This window comes from Ambystoma mexicanum, chromosome 13, assembly GCF_040938575.1.
Source record: "Ambystoma mexicanum isolate Mex_15411 chromosome 13, UKY_AmexF1_1, whole genome shotgun sequence".
Classification (NCBI taxonomy): Eukaryota; Metazoa; Chordata; class Amphibia; order Caudata; family Ambystomatidae; genus Ambystoma; species Ambystoma mexicanum.
The window spans coordinates 392,847,296-392,869,506 of NC_090938.1; the positions used below are offsets into that span (position 1 = coordinate 392,847,296).

At 47.6% G+C, this 22,211-nt stretch overlaps 1 protein-coding gene across 1 annotated transcript in view; it reads right to left on the bottom strand.

The window, feature by feature from the left end:
- IPO4 (importin 4) overlaps positions 1-22,211 on the bottom strand; it is a 3,008,003-nt gene that overhangs the window by 85,684 nt on the left and 2,900,108 nt on the right. The window contains exons 27-28 of the mRNA XM_069633964.1: positions 11,071-11,203; positions 10,780-10,884 (exon numbers count right to left, since the gene is read on the bottom strand). Of these exons, the coding sequence (XP_069490065.1) occupies positions 10,780-10,884; positions 11,071-11,203 (238 nt within the window). The remainder of the gene's footprint in view (positions 1-10,779; positions 10,885-11,070; positions 11,204-22,211) is intronic.

A 22,211-nucleotide genomic window follows, 5' to 3' on the forward strand; every position in this document is an offset into this window, starting at 1 on the left:
GGCTGTTGGGTTCTAGGTCATTTGGTCGAAAATAAATGGTCGACAGGACAATTGGTCGACACCAAAAGGTCGACAGGTCAACTGGTTGAATTTTTTTTTTGTTTTTTCACAATTTCTTTTTTTTGGGGGGTGAGGGGTCCCCCCTAACTCCCTTTTTTTTTGCAAAAACCCCCTTTTTTTCCCTAAACGGAAACCTAAAAAATATATTTATAAATTTTAAAAAAATTCGACCATTTGACCTGTCGACCAAATTGTGTCGACCAATTGTCCTGTCGACCATTTGTCTGTCGACCAATTGACCGGACACCTGGCTGTTGCATTGAGTGTACCACACTTGGGGCATGGCTGTGGCTTGGCAGGATCGAATTGGGCGATTTGTTTGGGTGTAATGTGGAGTTGGTACAGGATTTTGTATTGGATGAGTCTGAAGTTTGCACATAGGGAGATGGTTTTGGTGTATTTGCAGTAGTTTGTCCAATGTTGTTCATCTATCTGGATGTTCAAGTCTTTTTCCCATTTACTTTTCATATTGTTCTTAGATGGTGTATTAGATTGGACAGTTCTGTATAAGGTGGACGCGCCGACTATGAAGCCTTCTTCTGTAAGGATCTCTGTTAGGAATTTGTGCGTCGCGGGTGCATTGGGGAAGGATGGCAAATTTTTCTTGTGTAGGCGGCCTTCAGCTGTTGGTGGTGCAGGGTTGTGGTTAAACTTTTCCCTGTTCTGTTTTGGATTTCCGCCAACGTGAGGAAACTCCCCTCTGGGAAGAGGTCTCCGACCTTGGCCTGTTTATTGGGATCCCACAGTGACTGTATAGTGCGATCCATTGTAGGTTCCAGACCTGGGTAGTGCCATAGGGGAAGGTGCGGCCAGTAGGGTATTTCGCATTTCACTCTCTTCAAGATCTGCGCCCATGCTCTCGCTGTTGTTTCTATTGGGTCAGCCATCAGTTTTTCCCTGGGTACCTTGGCAAATATCATACTCTTAAGGTTCAGTGGTGAAGCTGCAAACTCTTCTGCATGTATATGGGCATATTGTTCTGTGGTGTTGGCCCAGTATTTCGCGAAATGTGCTTGTGCAGAGTAGTAGTATAGCTGGAAATACGGGGCTGCTAGGCCACCTGTGTCAAAGTTCTTGCATAGTTTGGACCAGCTCAGTCTGGGCGACCGTCCTCCCCACACAAACCGAGTAGTAAGTATTTGCAGTGTGTCGAAGAATTTCTTACCAGGCCAGATCGGGATGCCATTAAATAGATACAGCAGTTTTGGTACTATTAACATTTTCAGGAGGGATATTCGAACGTACGATGACAATGGCAGTTTGGTCCAGGAGCTAAGCTTGCATTCCAGTTGTGCTAGGTATGGGGCTTAGTTGTTGGTGTACAGTATTCTTTTGTCTGGTGCCATTATTATGCCTAGATATCTTGCTGTGGTGGGGGACCATCGTAGGTCCTCCATGGCTGCAGACTGTTTTGGGGCCTCGGTGTGGGGGATTACTTCGGACTTGGCTCGGTTGATTTTATATCCCGAGTGTCTGGTGAACTCCGCAAGGTCACATAGCACCGGCAGTAAGTGAATCTCTGGATTCCTGATGTATAACATCGTATCATCTGCATGGAGCGAGATAAATTGAGGTATTCCCAATATACGGATTCCCCTTCAGGCATGGTTGTGTCGTAGACATGCTGCCATTCCCTCTATTGCTAGTGTGAATATTAGCGGGGAGAGTGGGCAGCCTTGTTTTGTGTATCTGCTTAGGTCGATAGCAGCTGATAGGGTGTTGTTGGTGCATACTCTGGCTGTGGGGTTGTGGTACAGAAGTTTTAAAGTTCTAAGGAATCCTGGTCCGAACCCCATCTTCCCTATGATTCCGTACATGAATTTCCAGGAGATGGAGTCGACCGCTTTTTCTGCATCTAATGAAACTGCCACCGCCTGTACCTGATGATCCAGTTGAGATGTAATAGCGAAGAAGCGTCTAAGGTTCAGGGCGGTGGAGCGGCCTGGTATATAACCTGTCTGCTCAGGGTGCATCAGTTTAGTCAAGTAGGGGTTCATCTTATAGCCATGGCCTTAGCAAATATTTTGGTGTCCACGCTGATGTGGGACACCGGTCTGTACAAGGATGGGGAATGCGCTGGCTTATTTAGTTTCAACAGCACCGTGATGATGGCTTCTCTCATTGTCGGTGGGAGTGTTCCGATTTCAAGAGCTTCGTCCAATACCTCCAACAGCCGCGGGGCCAGTTCGTCTACATATATTTTGTATAGATCCGTTGTAAGGCCATCCGACCCTGGTGCCCTGCCGGACTTCAGATCTTTAATTGCTTGTTTTATTTCTTCGAGGGTGAGGGGCAGGTCCATATTACCACTTTCTTCCGAAGTGAGTTTTGGGAGGGGGAAGGAGTTGAGATATCCTTGTAAATCTACCGTTGGTACTTGATCCCCATTTGTGTAGAGCTTACTGTAGAAGAGTCGAAACACCTTGTTGATTTCTAAGTGATCCACATGGGTCGAGCCTTGGTCGTCCATTGTGCTGGTGATTTGTCTGTGTCCCTGTTCGGACTTAATAAGGTTTGACAGCATCTTGCCGGACTTATTTCCTTCGCCATATTTCCTGGCTCTGATTGGTTGGGATGTATACCACACTTCCTGTTCTGCCAGCGTCTTAAATGTATTTAGCCCTTTGTTTAACATGGATAGTGTTGCTGGTGTAGGTGATCTGGTGTATGCTGTCTCTGCTTCTTTGATTTCGGTTTCGGTTAAGACCAGTTGGGAACATATGTCCTTCAGTGCGCCATGTACTTTGGAGATCAGATGACCTCTAAGCCATACCTTAAAGGCTTCCCAGGTTGTGCGATTTGATTCCACTGAGTCTTTGTTGCAGTCGAAGAAGTCCTGCACTTCTATGCAGAATGGTTCATGTACTGAGGTGTCTTGTAGGAGATCTGGGGGCATTCTCCATAAGCGGTGTTCAGGGTTGGGTGTGCCAATCTGGATTTTGAGGATCACTGGAGAATGGTCTGAGAGTGTCCTGGTTGGTATAGTGCATTTCTTTCAATCCGCCATGCAGCGTGTGGAGCAGAGCCAGTATTCTATCCTGGAGCTCGACCCATGGACATATGAATGGAATGTGTAGTCTCTGGTGGTGGGATGTATTTCCCTCCAGGCGTCTGCCAGTGGGACTGTGGTCATGGCCTGTTTTATGATAAGTGCTGCTTTAGTATTTGCTCGAAGGCCTGTGGATGTCTTGTCGAGGGCGGGATCAAGGATGGTATTGACGTCCCCTCCCCATATTATTATTGATTCTTCTGCGGGGGATATTAGATTTACAATCTGTTGATAGAATTCCGGGGTGTCTGTGTTGGGGCCATACGTGTTTATAATTATTAGTTCCTGCCCTTGAAGTGTGCCCCAAAGTATGACGAATCTACCATTTGCATCTATCTTGGAATTATGAACTCGGAGTCCCAGTCTGTGGTGAATTAGGGTAAGGACTCCTCGCGATTGTGTCGAGTAATTCGTCGTAAATACCTGCGGACCCCAAGAACGACCAAGTGAGTTATTTGCTTGTTCCATGGTATGTGTCTCTTGTAATAGTAGGATGTCTATTCTGTGTCATTACATTCCAGGATAGCAGTCTAGTGCTTTTAGTTAATTGATGAGATACCATTTATTACCCTTCTGCGGTGTGTGCGTTGATGTTGCTGTGTTGTGAAAGTCTTTCCCCTCTTGCGACGATGTCAGGTTTTTGTGTTTTTATTCCAACTATCTGTAACCAAACCAACTTTTCGGTGGTGCAGTTTTATATAACTACCGCACTTTGCTGTTGTAACCAGGCAACAGGCCTGTTTGTTCCCCCACCCTCACCACCCCCCTAAACAGGCGGTGTCTCCCAAACAACCATTTGCTACTTTGCGGCAGAAGTAGGGGGGTTTGAGGGGGCTGTGTGGCCCATCCTCATCTCCGGGACTGTAATTTAGTGTTCATGTGGATAGACACAGTGCTACCTTGTCTGCCGCCCTGGGTGGTGGAATTAGTTTCTTGTCAGGGCCGGTAGATGGTAGTGCGTTGGTCAGGTCCCTGTGGGTATTTCTGGGATGTGCCTTTCTATATAGGTCATAGCTTCATCCGGTGAATCGAAGAATTGTGTCTTGCTCGCATGTTGAATGCGAAGCCTTGCCGGGAACATCATGGCATATATTGTTTTACGGTCTCTCAGTGCTTTTTTCACTGGGTCAAAGATCTTCGGGCCGTCTGCACCCCTGTCGAGAAATATGGGTATATGTGAATTCGGTTTGATTCAAAAGGAGAGGGGGCCTTGTTTGCGTGCCAGACGGAGCGCCAGATCTCGATCACGGTAATTGAGAAGCCTTGCTATTATGGTTCCTGGTGGTGCTCCCGGTTTGGGGGGGGTGGGGCGGGGGTAAGTGCTCTGTGCGCCCTCTCGATCAGGAACTGTTTGGATAACTGTGCATCTGGAAATAGGGAGTGGAGCATATCTTCAAGGAATTGTTCCATGGGGATATTAGGTTTGTGCTGCGCCACCCCGCCCATCCTGATGTTATTGCGTCTCAAGTGGGATTCTAAGTCTTCACACTTGTTCTGTAGTGTCTTGACATCTTTTTGGATTTTTTCCATGGTTTGGCCCTGTGGGGTAGCGGTGTCTTCCAGTGTGGAAATCCTATTTTCTGCCTCTGTGACCCTGGAGTTAACTTTCTTTATATCGGCACGGATGGAGGCTATATTTTCCCCTATGTCGTCCAGCTTGGTGTTGATTGCCGCAAACCCTCTCTCCATAGCGGCCATGTATGGGGCCATTTCTTGTGTGGGGGGGTGTAAGGTAGGTTTTTGGAGGATTCTGCAGGGACATTGTCTTGTTCTTGGCTTCAGGAGTTGGCAAAGGCATCCATGGGGCCCCTTTTTTTGTCCTTGTTTTTGGCGCCTCCTGCCATATTTGCAGAGGATGGACTTGCAAAATGTATTCCTGCTAGGTGTCTGATCAGTGCAGCGTGTGCCGGGTTGCAGTGGAGTGTTTGGCACGGCTTACCGGTTCACCGTTATATGGCTAGGTAGCAGGGGGCAAGGATTAAATGTTGTGTCTTGCTGGTGAAGTGGTTCTCTTTCCCTTGGTCTTTTGCCCAGCAAATGGGTATGTATGCTGACAGATCTTGTGTGGGTAAATTGGATTTATGGACAAGTGTTTTTCCAGTTTACAGGAGAGAGGTCCAGCTCTGAGTACAGCTGATGAGAGGTGGTTCCTGGACTATGAGGCTGTGTGGGGCGTAGAGGTGATCGTGGGGGGCCCTGTGTGCTTGTCAACATACACGTACCTTGATTGTTGAGGCTCGCTGCTCTCCGTGTCCCCTCTGGCGCCGGGGAGCAGGCCAGACATTTTCAGGAGGGATATTCGAACGTACGATGACAATGGCAGTTTGGTCCAGGAGCTAAGCTTGCATTCCAGTTGTGCTAGGTATGGGGCTTAGTTGTTGGTGTACAGTATTCTTTTGTCTGGTGCCATTATTATGCCTAGATATCTTGCTGTGGTGGGGGACCATCGTAGGTCCTCCATGGCTGCAGACTGTTTTGGGGCCTCGGTGTGGGGGATTACTTCGGACTTGGCTCGGTTGATTTTATATCCCGAGTGTCTGGTGAACTCCGCAAGGTCACATAGCACCGGCAGTAAGTGAATCTCTGGATTCCTGATGTATAACATCGTATCATCTGCATGGAGCGAGATAAATTGAGGTATTCCCAATATACGGATTCCCCTTCAGGCATGGTTGTGTCGTAGACATGCTGCCATTCCCTCTATTGCTAGTGTGAATATTAGCGGGGAGAGTGGGCAGCCTTGTTTTGTGTATCTGCTTAGGTTGATAGCAGCTGATAGGGTGTTGTTGGTGCATACTCTGGCTGTGGGGTTGTGGTACAGAAGTTTTAAAGTTCTAAGGAATCCTGGTCCGAACCCCATCTTCCCTATGATTCCGTACATGAATTTCCAGGAGATGGAGTCGACCGCTTTTTCTGCATCTAATGAAACTGCCACCGCCTGTACCTGATGATCCAGTTGAGATGTAATAGCGAAGAAGCGTCTAAGGTTCAGGGCGGTGGAGCGGCCTGGTATATAACCTGTCTGCTCAGGGTGCATCAGTTTAGTCAAGTAGGGGTTCATCTTATAGCCATGGCCTTAGCAAATATTTTGGTGTCCACGCTGATGTGGGACACCGGTCTGTACAAGGATGGGGAATGCGCTGGCTTATTTAGTTTCAACAGCACCGTGATGATGGCTTCTCTCATTGTCGGTGGGAGTGTTCCGATTTCAAGAGCTTCGTCCAATACCTCCAACAGCCGCGGGGCCAGTTCGTCTACATATATTTTGTATAGATCCGTTGTAAGGCCATCCGACCCTGGTGCCCTGCCGGACTTCAGATCTTTAATTGCTTGTTTTATTTCTTCGAGGGTGAGGGGCAGGTCCATATTACCACTTTCTTCCGAAGTGAGTTTTGGGAGGGGGAAGGAGTTGAGATATCCTTGTAAATCTACCGTTGGTACTTGATCCCCATTTGTGTAGAGCTTACTGTAGAAGAGTCGAAACACCTTGTTGATTTCTAAGTGATCCACATGGGTCGAGCCTTGGTCGTCCATTGTGCTGGTGATTTGTCTGTGTCCCTGTTCGGACTTAATAAGGTTTGACAGCATCTTGCCGGACTTATTTCCTTCGCCATATTTCCTGGCTCTGATTGGTTGGGATGTATACCACACTTCCTGTTCTGCCAGCGTCTTAAATGTATTTAGCCCTTTGTTTAACATGGATAGTGTTGCTGGTGTAGGTGATCTGGTGTATGCTGTCTCTGCTTCTTTGATTTCGGTTTCGGTTAAGACCAGTTGGGAACATATGTCCTTCAGTGCGCCATGTACTTTGGAGATCAGATGACCTCTAAGCCATACCTTAAAGGCTTCCCAGGTTGTGCGATTTGATTCCACTGAGTCTTTGTTGCAGTCGAAGAAGTCCTGCACTTCTATGCAGAATGGTTCATGTACTGAGGTGTCTTGTAGGAGATCTGGGGGCATTCTCCATAAGCGGTGTTCAGGGTTGGGTGTGCCAATCTGGATTTTGAGGATCACTGGAGAATGGTCTGAGAGTGTCCTGGTTGGTATAGTGCATTTCTTTCAATGCGCCATGCAGCGTGTGGAGCAGAGCCAGTATTCTATCCTGGAGCTCGACCCATGGACATATGAATGGAATGTGTAGTCTCTGGTGGTGGGATGTATTTCCCTCCAGGCGTCTGCCAGTGGGACTGTGGTCATGGCCTGTTTTATGATAAGTGCTGCTTTAGTATTTGCTCGAAGGCCTGTGGATGTCTTGTCGAGGGCGGGATCAAGGATGGTATTGACGTCCCCTCCCCATATTATTATTGATTCTTCTGCGGGGGATATTAGATTTACAATCTGTTGATAGAATTCCGGGGTGTCTGTGTTGGGGCCATACGTGTTTATAATTATTAGTTCCTGCCCTTGAAGTGTGCCCCAAAGTATGACGAATCTACCATTTGCATCTATCTTGGAATTATGAACTCGGAGTCCCAGTCTGTGGTGAATTAGGGTAAGGACTCCTCGCGATTGTGTCGAGTAATTCGTCGTAAATACCTGCGGACCCCAAGAACGACCAAGTGAGTTATTTGCTTGTTCCATGGTATGTGTCTCTTGTAATAGTAGGATGTCTATTCTGTGTCATTACATTCCAGGATAGCAGTCTAGTGCTTTTAGTTAATTGATGAGATACCATTTATTACCCTTCTGCGGTGTGTGCGTTGATGTTGCTGTGTTGTGAAAGTCTTTCCCCTCTTGCGACGATGTCAGGTTTTTGTGTTTTTATTCCAACTATCTGTAACCAAACCAACTTTTCGGTGGTGCAGTTTTATATAACTACCGCACTTTGCTGTTGTAACCAGGCAACAGGCCTGTTTGTTCCCCCACCCTCACCACCCCCCTAAACAGGCGGTGTCTCCCAAACAACCATTTGCTACTTTGCGGCAGAAGTAGGGGGGTTTGAGGGGGCTGTGTGGCCCATCCTCATCTCCGGGACTGTAATTTAGTGTTCATGTGGATAGACACAGTGCTACCTTGTCTGCCGCCCTGGGTGGTGGAATTAGTTTCTTGTCAGGGCCGGTAGATGGTAGTGCGTTGGTCAGGTCCCTGTGGGTATTTCTGGGATGTGCCTTTCTATATAGGTCATAGCTTCATCCGGTGAATCGAAGAATTGTGTCTTGCTCGCATGTTGAATGCGAAGCCTTGCCGGGAACATCATGGCATATATTGTTTTACGGTCTCTCAGTGCTTTTTTCACTGGGTCAAAGATCTTCGGGCCGTCTGCACCCCTGTCGAGAAATATGGGTATATGTGAATTCGGTTTGATTCAAAAGGAGAGGGGGCCTTGTTTGCGTGCCAGACGGAGCGCCAGATCTCGATCACGGTAATTGAGAAGCCTTGCTATTATGGTTCCTGGTGGTGCTCCCGGTTTGGGGGGGGTGGGGCGGGGGTAAGTGCTCTGTGCGCCCTCTCGATCAGGAACTGTTTGGATAACTGTGCATCTGGAAATAGGGAGTGGAGCATATCTTCAAGGAATTGTTCCATGGGGATATTAGGTTTGTGCTGCGCCACCCCGCCCATCCTGATGTTATTGCGTCTCAAGTGGGATTCTAAGTCTTCACACTTGTTCTGTAGTGTCTTGACATCTTTTTGGATTTTTTCCATGGTTTGGCCCTGTGGGGTAGCGGTGTCTTCCAGTGTGGAAATCCTATTTTCTGCCTCTGTGACCCTGGAGTTAACTTTCTTTATATCGGCACGGATGGAGGCTATATTTTCCCCTATGTCGTCCAGCTTGGTGTTGATTGCCGCAAACCCTCTCTCCATAGCGGCCATGTATGGGGCCATTTCTTGTGTGGGGGGGTGTAAGGTAGGTTTTTGGAGGATTCTGCAGGGACATTGTCTTGTTCTTGGCTTCAGGAGTTGGCAAAGGCATCCATGGGGCCCCTTTTTTTGTCCTTGTTTTTGGCGCCTCCTGCCATATTTGCAGAGGATGGACTTGCAAAATGTATTCCTGCTAGGTGTCTGATCAGTGCAGCGTGTGCCGGGTTGCAGTGGAGTGTTTGGCACGGCTTACCGGTTCACCGTTATATGGCTAGGTAGCAGGGGGCAAGGATTAAATGTTGTGTCTTGCTGGTGAAGTGGTTCTCTTTCCCTTGGTCTTTTGCCCAGCAAATGGGTATGTATGCTGACAGATCTTGTGTGGGTAAATTGGATTTATGGACAAGTGTTTTTCCAGTTTACAGGAGAGAGGTCCAGCTCTGAGTACAGCTGATGAGAGGTGGTTCCTGGACTATGAGGCTGTGTGGGGCGTAGAGGTGATCGTGGGGGGCCCTGTGTGCTTGTCAACATACACGTACCTTGATTGTTGAGGCTCGCTGCTCTCCGTGTCCCCTCTGGCGCCGGGGAGCAGGCCAGACAGAGGGATGGTTCGGGGCTGTGACGAACCGTGGGCCCGCTCCTACCCGGCACCAGGACAAGGACCCTGACTGTGAGCTTCTTACCAGGGGCAGCGGAATGTTGCGGCGATGTCACGCAGGAGTGAGGCGGCCTCACCTCCAGGTTTATCCAGCTCCAGGTAGCGGGCCAGCCCAGGATGAAGGGACGGGCATCGGGGGTCTGCAGCCGGTGTTCACGAGGAGGATCACAGGTGCTGCGCCGGGTGGCATCAGCGAGCGTGCCGCCGCAGGCTCGAATACAGCTCCGTGGGCGCACCCCCACCCAGCCGCAGGACGAGGAAGCGGGTCCCAGGGGGCCAGGTCCGCAGGAGTATCCGGAGGTGCAGGGTGGAGGAGCACCAGGAGCGGGGCAAACCAGACCCAAGCTCCGGGTTATGTAGGTTTGTGTGTCCGCTTCCACTCGGTCCCCGGATGAGTGCAGGGGCTGCTGATGCCTGTGGCCTCAGTTGGGAGAGACGAAGGAGTCTCACTGTCGCAGGGCTGGCTCCACAGGGGTTTCGGTCCAGGCGGTGGTCCAAGTGAGGGCTCCTGGGACTCCAGTGGCCTCCGTCGCCGGGCTTGGTTTTGGCGCGAAGACGCCGAGCTGTCGGGTGGAGATGCGTCCTCCTCCCGTCGGTATATCTCCTCAGCGGGCGGGAGGATTTTCCCCAAGCTTGTTCCGATATCTGCCGGAGGGATCCAGACACCCTCCACGGTCTTCGGTGATTGCAGCACTGCGGTCTATCTACAGGATTTTGAGTTGCAGGAGCTTGCTGGTCCCAGAGCTCTGGGGTTAGGCGGCCATCTTGTTCGGCGCATCACAGCGCCCCCCCTCCCCCCTCAATGTTTGTTGTTTTTAATGGAGTGACTTTTATTGTAAAATGAATTGAAAAGATATTCATTTTGCTTTTTTCTTCTGTATGTATGAAATATTTTGTAAAGGTTTTGTTTTAAACCATAAACAATAAAAAAAAACATACATATCTCAGCTATATAAACTCAATGTTGGAGAATTACCTTTACAATGGTTCAAATTAAGTTCCTGGAAATGACATCTATGAAGGAGATAGCGCAGGCTCCCATAAACACAGGCCAGTTATGTCATTGCCAATCACCAAAGAGCACAATTACATTAATATGTTACTTACTAAGGGGAATATTACTCGAGGTTCAGAGAGATTTATAAATAGATTGCTGTGAAGTATGTGCAGAGCTAAGGTGGTAAGACATGTAGAGCAAATTATTTGGAAGCTGTACCTTATCTGGACTCTGACTGTACAGAAATGTGATGCATTTAAAGGCCGTCACGTTTTCAGCAAAATCATCTTTCAAAGGCATGGCACGTAACATGACCGGCAACACCTGAAACCCAAACGGTCTGTTAGTTTCACCATTATATCCAATACTATAGACCCAGATGCACCCCAAAAGAACAAGGATATTCCTCATTCAAAAGTTTAGTATACAGTACTACATGCATGCTGGACAGCTGCAATCCAAATTTAACAGATTTAGAACTAGAGCAGGGCAGAACATCAGTTTCTTTACCTGGTCCACGGGTACACCGACAGCATTGGTGATAATCATGCGGGCCACAGCACCACAGATATTATCCATTGTACGAGCATTCTGCTCACGTGAAATAGCCGAAGATAGAAGTCCCAGGACCTTTGGGTACTGACTAAGGAGAGTTAAGGAACAATAATGAAAAGCACTGTGGGAAGAAATTGAGGAGTAACAGAAGAGAGACCAGAAGAAATTAAGCAATGAGAGGACGGAGCAAAGAAGAGGAATTAAGATGACTGGAGCAAACCGAAAGAAAAACAAAGAAAGCAGATATGACAGGTGTTGAAAGGTGATGGCAAACCCACACAGAGGGAAAGAGGTGACTGAGTAGAAGGGAGAAAGACAACCAGATTAGGCAATACAGCAGTCCATTTCCTCACAGTTCAATATCACCCCTATTAGTTCAACACTTCTCAGTAAGGCTCTCTGCTCTAACTCCTTCAATTTTCTCCCACCCCTTAAAGTTACAACCAACCACATTAGGACCACATTATAACCAACCCCCCAAGCACCACATATTGCCCATGCAGGTGCATGTATCCACTTATTTCAACCTGAAATCTCAACCCAACCCCCACACCTTCTTGTCTCTCCACTCTCTCAATTGTTTACTGTTACTAGTTTCTTAAACGTATAACCCCACTGTATTCCAGTCTATATCAAGATATCTCACTCGTCAAGCACATTTTCACCTGCAGTCTCATTCCATAGAAAACACTACACCCATACTATACCCTCTTCTTAGCCCCTGCCATCCTCCTTTGCCTTCCTTTACAATCACCTCACATCCATGTAATTTCTCCTACAATCTGAGATATAGTGGGAAAAATGAAACTTGCACAAGTAGAAAATACACTTATTACATTAATTGCTCTTTCAGTAGTAGTTAGGATGGGATGTTTCCAAGCAAACAAATTACCAGCTCCGGGGTCCTCTTGAAGACCGAAATGGCCGCAAGATAACACTTCACTGTACCCATCTGTAGGCTTGTCTTGGCCAAATACAGCAGAAAATCCAACACAAATAAAGTGGAGCAAGTAAAAGGGCCCAGATCCCTCTCCCGGCACCAAGCTGAAACTTTCACCACCTGCAGGCATAAATGGATTTGGTGGCAGGTTGTCTTGCAAAGAGGAGCATGTCCAGAACGTCCTATGACAAATCCCACTCCTTATACCTCAGCCTTTCAGCGGCCAGGCATGAAGGTTCAAACTGCGTAGGTTCAGGTACAGGACCCTCCCCGTCCCAGTAGGAGAGAAGGTCTGTTCTCTGTAGAAGACGATGGAGAGGGAAGATGGCCATGTCCAGAAGCCACGTTCTCTGGGCCGAGTCCGGAGCAATCAAGATCAGTGTAGACCTCAAAAGATGTATTCTCCTGGGAACCAGCAGAATGACTGGGATCTATGAATGCACAGATTAGTTCGAAGTCACATTTGACCATCAAGGCGTCCCCCAGAGCTCCCTGACAAGGAAATTCCCTGGAGCAGAACCACCTGCACTTTCTCTGAACACTGGAAACAAAGATGTTCACCAGGGGAATACCCCAGTGGGAGAACATTTCCTCCATAGCATCCTGGTAGAACTCAGACTCAAGGCTGGTCGATGAATGTGTGCTCAGTGAATCCGCTTGCACATTCTTCTTGACGGCCAGATGTGCCGCAGTGAGAGACATGCTGTTCTCCAGAGCCTAGCAACACAATCAGATTGCTTCTCTGTACAGAGACAAGGAGCCTGCACTACCCCTCTTGTTTGGAAGGCACTATGACACCCCTGTGATTCTGTTCCAGGTAAGTTTCGTAGTGTTCGCTCTCTCTCTCTGCAGGTCCTTGGTTTCAGGTAAACTGGCATCAAAGAACTGGACACGGTGAGCGTTACGTGAGCGCCCACACCAGAATAAAACAAAGCATGTTCTACTGTTTGGGTGTGGTTTAAATAGTCTCAGGTAAAGTAGTCCAGGTAAAATAGTCCCAGGCCTGACACACCCAAGGTAGTCCAGGTAAAGTAGTCCCAGGCCTGCTAAACCCAAAAGACTAGACCACATAGCTCAGTTCCTTGTAACTGTATGTGTGTGCCTCCATGTTGGCTGAACCCCCCCCTCCCAAGTTAAATAGTCCCAAGTAAATAGTCCCATTCTAGTGTTGGTCTTCATGATGGTTATGAGCCTGGTGCCAATGGCGCCAGGACTGACTCCAAGAGAGTCTTGGATGAGGTTTTAAGGCCTTTGACCTGGCCCTAACTGGAAGGCTGATTTGCCAGTGAGGGCCAGGGGCAAGGGTCATGACACCCAGAGACCAGTGATTGGTTACTAGTAGAAAGACAGTTCAGAAACGAAACTGATTTTTTTTCTTTACCAAGGATTCCCAGCCTGACAACGGGGAATATTCATGAGCATGTGATTCCATGCCAGACCCCATGCTGGAGAACTTAAGATATACACCAGGGCAAGTCGTGGTTCTTTGACCGCCCGAGGACGCACAGGCATGGATGGACAGAGAGGAGTTTGGGCCTGGCGGACAGGAACGAGAGGACAATGGAGGAAGAAGCAAAGAGAGCACTACTCTATGTTAGGGAGAATTCTCTTATAAGACTAATTTCCCAAACCTAGTGAGTCCCCCAGCAGCTTTGCTGGATTTTTGGTTTGTTTTTTCTCTCCTGCTAAGAGTGAGACTCTTTTTCCTCCCACTCTTAGGCATGGTTTGAGGTATGTCTTGACTTATTGTGTGCTTGTGTGCTTATGGGGTCTTTTAGTCCATAGGGTATCAACTGTTTTATTGTGTGTGTTACACAGCACCCTCAGTGCAGTAACACAGGGGTGTCATAGTGACCCCCGAACATAGACTCCATACCCTGGGACTGACTACTGTCTCCCAGGGCATGTAAAGTCACCACTGGCTTTTACTAGTCAAAAATTGTGAACAGAACCAGTACAAACCATCATATTGTGGAAGTACTGGAAGGGGTTAATTAGATTGCCCCCCTGGGTCTGCTTCCAAGGGGGCACTGTCCAGTCTCCCCTTGTCGAGTTTCTGGCTGGTGGCAGTGGTTACCACGCAAAATATTCCACCAGATTTTCCCATTGGTTTTAAACGCACCACTTTTTGGTGCAATGTTAAAGATACCGCCGGTTTATTTATTTAATATAAAATCCCCAGTTGGGTCTTTCCGCCAGAACTCTTTTCCAAATTGGCATTTGTGTCCATCTCTGTATCTCCAACCAAGGTCGGGCCCTTTGTTCCACTTTTTGGCGGGCTTCTCCACAGAAACCCTCCAAATGGTACCACTCTGTCTGTGTTCCACAGGATGTGTGGGTGGGGGAATTGGCACCCTGGACTGCGTTGCCTTAGTAACTCAAGTCGCACTCGGTTCTGATTGGCCCGGCTCACCACTTGGCATGTATGAGTGACAGCTAGGCTGTTGAATGGGGTTTTTTTCTGCATAAAAGCAGGGCTTTGGGGACTGGAACTTCAGAAGTCGCCACAGGACCTAAGAAATCCGAAGAGGGGAGAAGCTGAGCCATCTGCAATGACGACACCACCGGTGGAGCCCTGCTGCAACGACCTCACCACTTTCCCGACAACAAGAGAAGATCTTCTGCTGTAAGACTCTTCTCCCTTTGAGCTGGTGGGGACAACCAGTTCGCCATTCGCCTTCCAGGATGTCTCTTGGTCGAATCGCCCGTGCCAAGCACCCCGGCGGCCGGATAGCCAAGCTTCACCACTGTGACCGCGAATACAAGGAACGCACCTTTTAACCGACAAACTCCGCGGCTGGTCTCTTCCCTGGGCAGTGCAACAACTCCAAGTTTCCTCCTCGACGAGATCGCCTCTTCCCCTGGTCGAAACCATGAACTGCACCCGCTACCAGGAACAACTGCCACCGCTGGAGATTCCTCACTCTTTACGGTACTGTGTTCCACCTGGCCTCCCTTTCTGCGGATTGCTAAAGGTGACCCTTAAATCCTTGGCTTTCCAACTGGGTTGGCCCCAGACCTTCTAACTTTATCTTTCGCATCAAACCAACCGCCTTTGAACATTTCTGCAAAGACTTGAGTGCTTTTTAAACTGTGTGATCTTGGGCACATTTCGCCCTGCTCCATTTAAAGTGGGCCTGGCCTATGAACTTTGGCTCTACAGTAGACTCTGCCTTCACTAACTTGCTGTGGTCTTATAAAAGTGTTGGGAACTGTTTTGTTTTTATGACCTAACTTTCTCTCCCTTTAACTTAATTATTGGAGTGCCATCTAAGTTACGCGCTCACATCTGTTTTTACAAATAGTGGTGTTTTGACCTAGACTTGTCTAATAATTGTTAAGGCAGGTGTGTATACTTTATCTGACTGTGTTTGAACTTGCTTTGATTTATGGTGCTTAGTGTATTTCCTAAAGTGTGTTTTAAATAATTATCTTTTGATACCAAGCTCTAGTCAGTGTTTGCTTGCTCTACTGTGTTTTTAGCCCTATTGTGTATTCTCTGTATACTGCCCTACTCATCTTGAGAGAAGTCTGACTGCTCAGCCACAGCTACCAGGTAAATCTGGGTGGTACAGACTGCTACCAATTGGGTTTACTGCTTACTCCTGTAGTCTTAATCTTGTTGCAGTGTTCCCCAAGGGAACTGCACAGGATTCTGCCTAACACTCTATTAGAAACGAGGAATGATGAAGTTACTTTGGACTGCATAGTCTCGTCTGTAAACTGTGCCGACAGAATGGTGTTAAAACTGGCCCAATGGTCTTCAATTATGGAACAGGAACTTGGCACATAGATCCTAGCCGCTTGCATGAAGGGTTACTGTTACTTTTTCCTTTTAATGGCAAGGTTTATTAGCAGTTTAGCTATATACCGGGATAGGAGACCCTGCACCCATGGCTGCGCCCACCACACCCCCAGAGTACTTGTTTATGGGCCTGACCGCTGTGCACCAGCCCCAGGCCAGACAGCTTGAGATGGGTTGCGGGAAGTGGATAAGCCTGAGCAAGGGCAGAAAAGCTGGGCAGTTGTGTTTAGTTAGGGAGGTATGGGCAGTTTGGGGGTCAATTGGGTTGTCTGCAAGTATATTGAAATTGATGTATAGCACTGCATTTGTTGGGGAGGCACGGAAAACGTGGAAAAGGAGGATTAAGGGACTAGTAAAGTGGGGTGTTTGGAAGGTAAGAGGTAAAAGCAAATGGTGGGCAATATAAACGTACTTAGCTGGAACGGGAGGGGCCTGAATGATTATGTAAAAAGAAACAGGGTGTTTACATACCTAGTAAGGAACAAGGTGGACATCACCTTCCTGCAAGAAACTCATTTTATGGCTGGAAAACAGGCCTTGCTAACGAGTAAAGGGTAAGGGCAAATATTTGGTTCCAAATGATCTGCTTATGCTTGTGGGCTAATAATATTGATAGCGCCCTCTGTGCCGTTTAAGGTTACAAATGTTAAAAAGGACGATGAGGGCAGGATAGTACTAGTGCAGCACCTCTTAGAACAGGTGGACACATGTATAGTTAATACTTATGCTCCCAACCACAGCGCAGCTGAGTTTTTTCGGACCTTATACACACAGCTAGGCTCCTATCGGGAGGGGAACATTTTATGGGGGGGGGGGCAGGGGTGGGGGAGATTTCAATTGCACGCTGAACCCAATCCTAGACAGGTCAGACACCAAATTCACTAAACTTGCGCCTCTGGCCAGGACTTTGAAGTCGCTTTTAGATTCCTTTTCTTTAGTAGATGCTTGGAGAGCCCTCCACCCAGAGACTAGACATTCTCATTTTTCTGCGCCACACGCAGTGCATACGAGAATACTTATTTTTTTGTAGGGAAGGAGTGGGTGCATAAAATTACGCAAGACCATTATGAAGGCAGGGTGTTATCAGATCATGCTCCACTAGATTACAATGGCAGTATGGGGCCCCTAGCACCCCCATACCCACGTGGAGGCTTAGGAGTGAAGACGAAATGCATAGAGTGTTGGGAAAGGTTGGGCAAGCACAGCTTCGCCAGATACAAAGAGACACAACATAGAGAGGGGGACACATCGGGGTGACTACTAGCATGGTTATACAAGAATGAAGAGCGTGGAGGCCCCATACATTCGGTGAAACTGGGACAGGGGAATATATGCTATACCCAAGAAGGGGTCAAAGGGGCGTTTCGTGATTTTTATCAGCTCCTATACCAAGAAAGACCTAGGGTATCCAGCGAACACTTGATGGAGGTGCTGAATGAGATTGAGCTCCCGAGACTGTCCCAGGAGTAGAGTGTAAGCCTAGAAGAGCCCATTACTCTAGAGGATATCCAACGTACAATTAAGGGGTTGCTGACTGGAAAAACTCCAGGGTCAGAGGGGTTACCTGGGGAATTTTATAAGGAATATGTAAAGGATTTCGGCCCCCATTTGTTGGGTACTTTCAACTTTTCCTATGAAGAGGGCGCACTGCCACTTAGCCTGAGGGAATCTATTATTATACCCCTGCTTAAGCCCAATAGAATTCCACTGGAATGTAGCTCCTATAGGCCACTCTCCATGCTAAACCAGGACAATACAATATTTACATCCATATTAGCAAATAAAATGAAGAAAGTGATACATAAAATAGTACAGTCGGATCAGACGGGCTATGTCCCTGGCCGAAGCATGACCTAGAACCTGAGGAGGTTACACCATGTGATAGATAAGACAGCATCCTGGGATACCCTACCCTGTGCGCTATAGCCACATTGGACGCTTTAAAAGCCTTAGACTCAGTGATTTGGGATTGGCTCTATGAAGTACTGCTCAGATTTGTATTTGAGGCGGCGTACATAGAGTGGGTCCAATTGGTATACACCCGACCAATGGCTAGGGTTAAAACAGGTGGGTACATCTCAGACGTGTGGGAACTGGGAAAAGGCACAAGGCAGGGCTGCCCTCGTTCGCTGCTGCTTTCTATCCTAGCCATGGAGCCGATAGCCCAGTATCTTAGGAAGGAACATAGGGACGCACGTATAGAAATAAATGGGAGTAGACATTTGATATACATGTACGCAGGTGACACCCTATTATTTATTCAGAATCCGGAGAATAATCTGGAACTGTTGCTGGAGGCTACGGCTCTTTTTGAGAAACTGTCGGGGATCACCATAAGCACAGAAAAGTTAGCAATATTTCCGATAGCAGGATTGTGTAATATAATGCGGGGAGGACTACCAGTGTTGGCCCTACAGTGGAAAGTGCGAACATTTAGATACCTGGGTGTTAATGAGTAATATGATCCGGAAAAAGAGCATAAGCATAATACTTTACAGTTACTGGAGGGTATTGAGAACTTCATGAGGTTTTGGACTAAATTGCCACCATCAATGATGAGGAGAGCGGCCTTGCTGAAGATGGTAGTATTGCCTAGACTATTACACTTTTTTGTGAACGTTCCATTCTATATATCCTGGTCCTTCTTTAAGAAATTGGCAGGTATCAGTAGGGGCTTCCTGTGGCAGAATGGGCGAAGTAGGATAGGATTAACATTACTACATAAACCTCATGCGGAAGGGGGCATCAGAGTTCCACAATTTGACTTACATTATATAGCGGGCCAACTGAAATTTGTAGCGGACTGGCGGGCGGAGGATCCCACACCAGTTACACAGATGTTGCAAGCTACAGAGCCATGTTATTATCTGAAGGAAATGCTGTGGATGAGGAAACCTTCAGGGGACCCGGGTAGCTCACCTAGTGTCTCTGGGACAGAGCCCTTGCGGCGATGGGACTAAAGGACCCAATGTCAGTACAGATTCCTTTGGTGTCAGTGATAACATCCACACCACAGGCAAGCAGGGGTATACACAGATACTGTGAATCCTGTGGGGTGGCCACGGTGGGAGATTTGATGCGGGATACTGTTTTTGTACCCTTTTCAGATCTGGTAGAGCAGACTGGCATACACCCGGGTCAGTACATGCTATATGGCGCTATTAAAAGGGAGATAATGAGTAGATGGCCAGCATAAAGGGAATGAATGGAGGAACATTCAATAATAGACATTCTGTATGTCGTCGCTGAGGGAGGGCAAACTATATCTCAGTTATATGAGCTCCTACTGTCAAACGGGCCGACTTCCCCAATAAGGGGTAAATGGGAAACGGACTTGGGAACCACCTTCGCCGAAGCGCAATGGGGGACGGTGCTGGGCTATCACAAGAAGGTGTCACGCAACGCTAGACTACAGCTTATACAACTGTTCTTAACACAGAGTACATGACACCTCTGCAGATTTCTGGATTTCCAGGGGCTGCTCAGCAAAGATGCCCGAGATGTAATGCGGAGGAACCGTTAATGCTACACATGTTCTGGGCATGTCCAGTGGTGGGATTATATTGGCATGAGTTGGCAAACAGACTTAAAAGTGGTGGAATAGAACTAAATGTGCTTTCCTCAGGTGCATGTCTACTAGGATGTTTCTCACGTCCCAAATATCAGAAGCACGTCGCCAAACTGAAGGATCTGGCATGTATTTGAGCTAAACGAAGAATTGCTATTGCATGGAAATTGCCTAAAGATCCGGGAGCAGGGGAATGGTGGAAATACTTGTGTAGGTGGGGCGGAAACTGCAGCATGGAGGGGAGCAGTGCAGCCTAACTGTGGGGAAGCATCCAGGAGGATAAGTGACTGGGAAGCCTTATTACTAAATCTGATTACTGCAAATGCCACTGTTGAAATAGGGGGAGAAAGCCCCTAGAGTAAATGCACATTGCTTCAACCAACAAAAGGCAGAGAGTTGGAAGATTGAGCAGAAAGCGGGCAGGACAGAGGGGAGGGATTATGACATGTTGTTAATGATTCAGCTATTGATACAGTATATGATAAAGGCATGTTCTGTTTTTTGTTTGAGTTTCTTTTGAAAATAAAATAAATAAAAGAAAAAAAAATGTGGGTCAAAACAATTACAAATTCCTATACATCAGGAGAAAAAAAATCCTTCCAAAACCGTGGAGGCTTATAAGGCTAAAAACGTCCCTAACTCCCAAAAGTACAGTGAAAGGAAATCTGTGAATAATAGTGGTTTAAACTCCAAAGAACTTTATTTCTCTCCTCAATCAAGTCTGGTGACTGATCCTTATAATACTTCTTTGAAGAGTATTTTGGTAAGCAGAAAGAAGTTTGAAAATGAAAAGCAAGCAAGAAAAACTAACTTTGCCATTAGGGAATTCAAGTCCCATAATTCCGGAAGTACTGGTACAAGGAAGATAGCTAAAGAGGAACACTGCTGCAGGAGTGGTCAGATCGCTAATGGAAATGATCCACACCTGAGCGAGACTGGAGGCTTAAAAGGCCCACTCAGGAGAAGGCCAATGTTGAGCAGGTCAAGCAGAGTGAGCGGAGCAAGCAGGAGAATCGGTGTGGTTCGTGTGTGCAGCCGACACAGAACCTGGAGGGGGAAAGACGCCGGGACAACTGTTAAGCAGAGAACAGTAGCCGGTCCTGAGAGGGTCTGTGCCTCCAGAAACAACAAGTGCGGAGGTCATGCAGCGGGAAGCGTGCAGGAGGGAAGCTTGGCCTCCGAAGACCTGTTTTGCAGAGGCTTCGCAGCGGGAAGTGAAAGCGAGGGATGCTTTCCTCGAAAAGAGCCTGTTTCCGGTGGCTGGCGAGCACCAGAGAGCCTCTGTAGCAAAGAAAGCTCCTGGAACAAGTGGTGTGGGTGGCGGCTGTAAAGACTGGAGGTGGGTTATCTGTACCCCTGCCCTCTATATGGCAGAGTAAAAGCAAAGAGCACCCCAGCCAAGATTCTCTTTATGGTAGTATGGACAAGCAATCAAGGCTTAAGCTCTCAGGAGGTGATGCAGGCTGGTTCTAAAGTACTGTGTAGTCCCCAACAACCCCACAAAGGAACGTCGACACACGATGTTATGTTTTAACACAGTTCTTTATATAAAAATAAGGTTCAATATATATATGGGATACATTACTCACCGTAATCGTATTTCTGATCTTGTATCTGCTTAGATTCACATGCTGTGCATAGGCCGAAATCTAGTGGAAGCTGCGGAGTATTACAGTTTGTTTTTCGAAACTCGAAAATGGGCGTCGACACTGGGCGTGCCAGTAATACTATCCCTAGTGTGACGTCCACTGTACCCAAGATCCCTCACGCGTCTAGGATCCTCAGATTGTATTTTTCTGACATGAGGTAGCATGAGGAGTAGCGCGAGTACAGATAATCCAAGCAGATAGATAGAAAGGTAAGACTACAAGCAACCATGCGCCTTCTCTCAGAGGGGAGGATGGGTGGGTCGCATGTGAATCTAAGCAGATACAAGCATCAGAAATACGATTACGGTGAGTAATGTATCCCTTCTGAGGCTTGTGGAATCTGCTTAGATCACATGCTGTGCATAGATTAGCGAGCAGTATCTGAAGAAGGAGGTGGGATGTGAGAAGGGCCATGAGCAAATAAGTGTCTTAGAACCGCTTGTCCCACTTGTGTATCTGCCTTGGAATGGGTGTCAATGCAGTAATGCTGAGTAAAAGTGTGAATATAGCTCCAAGTAGCTGCTTTGCAAATGGTGTCAAGGGGTACATTTGCAATGAAAGCCAGAGTGGCCCCAATGCCTCTAGTAGAGTGGGCTCTTGACGTGAAAGGCAGAGTTCCTTCAGAGAGTGAGAAACACAGCTGGATACAGTTAATAATCCACTTCGAGATGGCACCTTTAGAGACGCCATCCCCCTCTCTGCCTGTAGCTACGGAGACAAACAGTTGATCTGTTTTCCTTAGCGGTCTGGTTTTATTTACATAGTAGAGGACCGCCCTGCGCACATCTAGGGTGTGTAGTTTCACCTCAGCCGAGCTTTGAGGGTCCTGGAAGAAAGCCGGAAGCTCGATGGACTGGTTTACGTGGAATTTAGATATAAACTTAGGTGAGAACCTAGGGTGTGCGCGTAAAACCAGTTTGTCTTTATGGACAGTAAAGAAGGGATCCTGCACTGACAGAGCCTGAATTTCACTGACCCTTCTTATAGACGTAATAGCTACTAAGAAGGCCGTTTTATAAGTCAGGTGTTTGAGACTGCTTTTATGCATGGGCTCGAAAGGGGGGCCCATGAGCTTAGATAGCACCACATTAAGGTCCCACCCTGGTGGTGGGTTCGAAATAGGAGGGTGAAGTC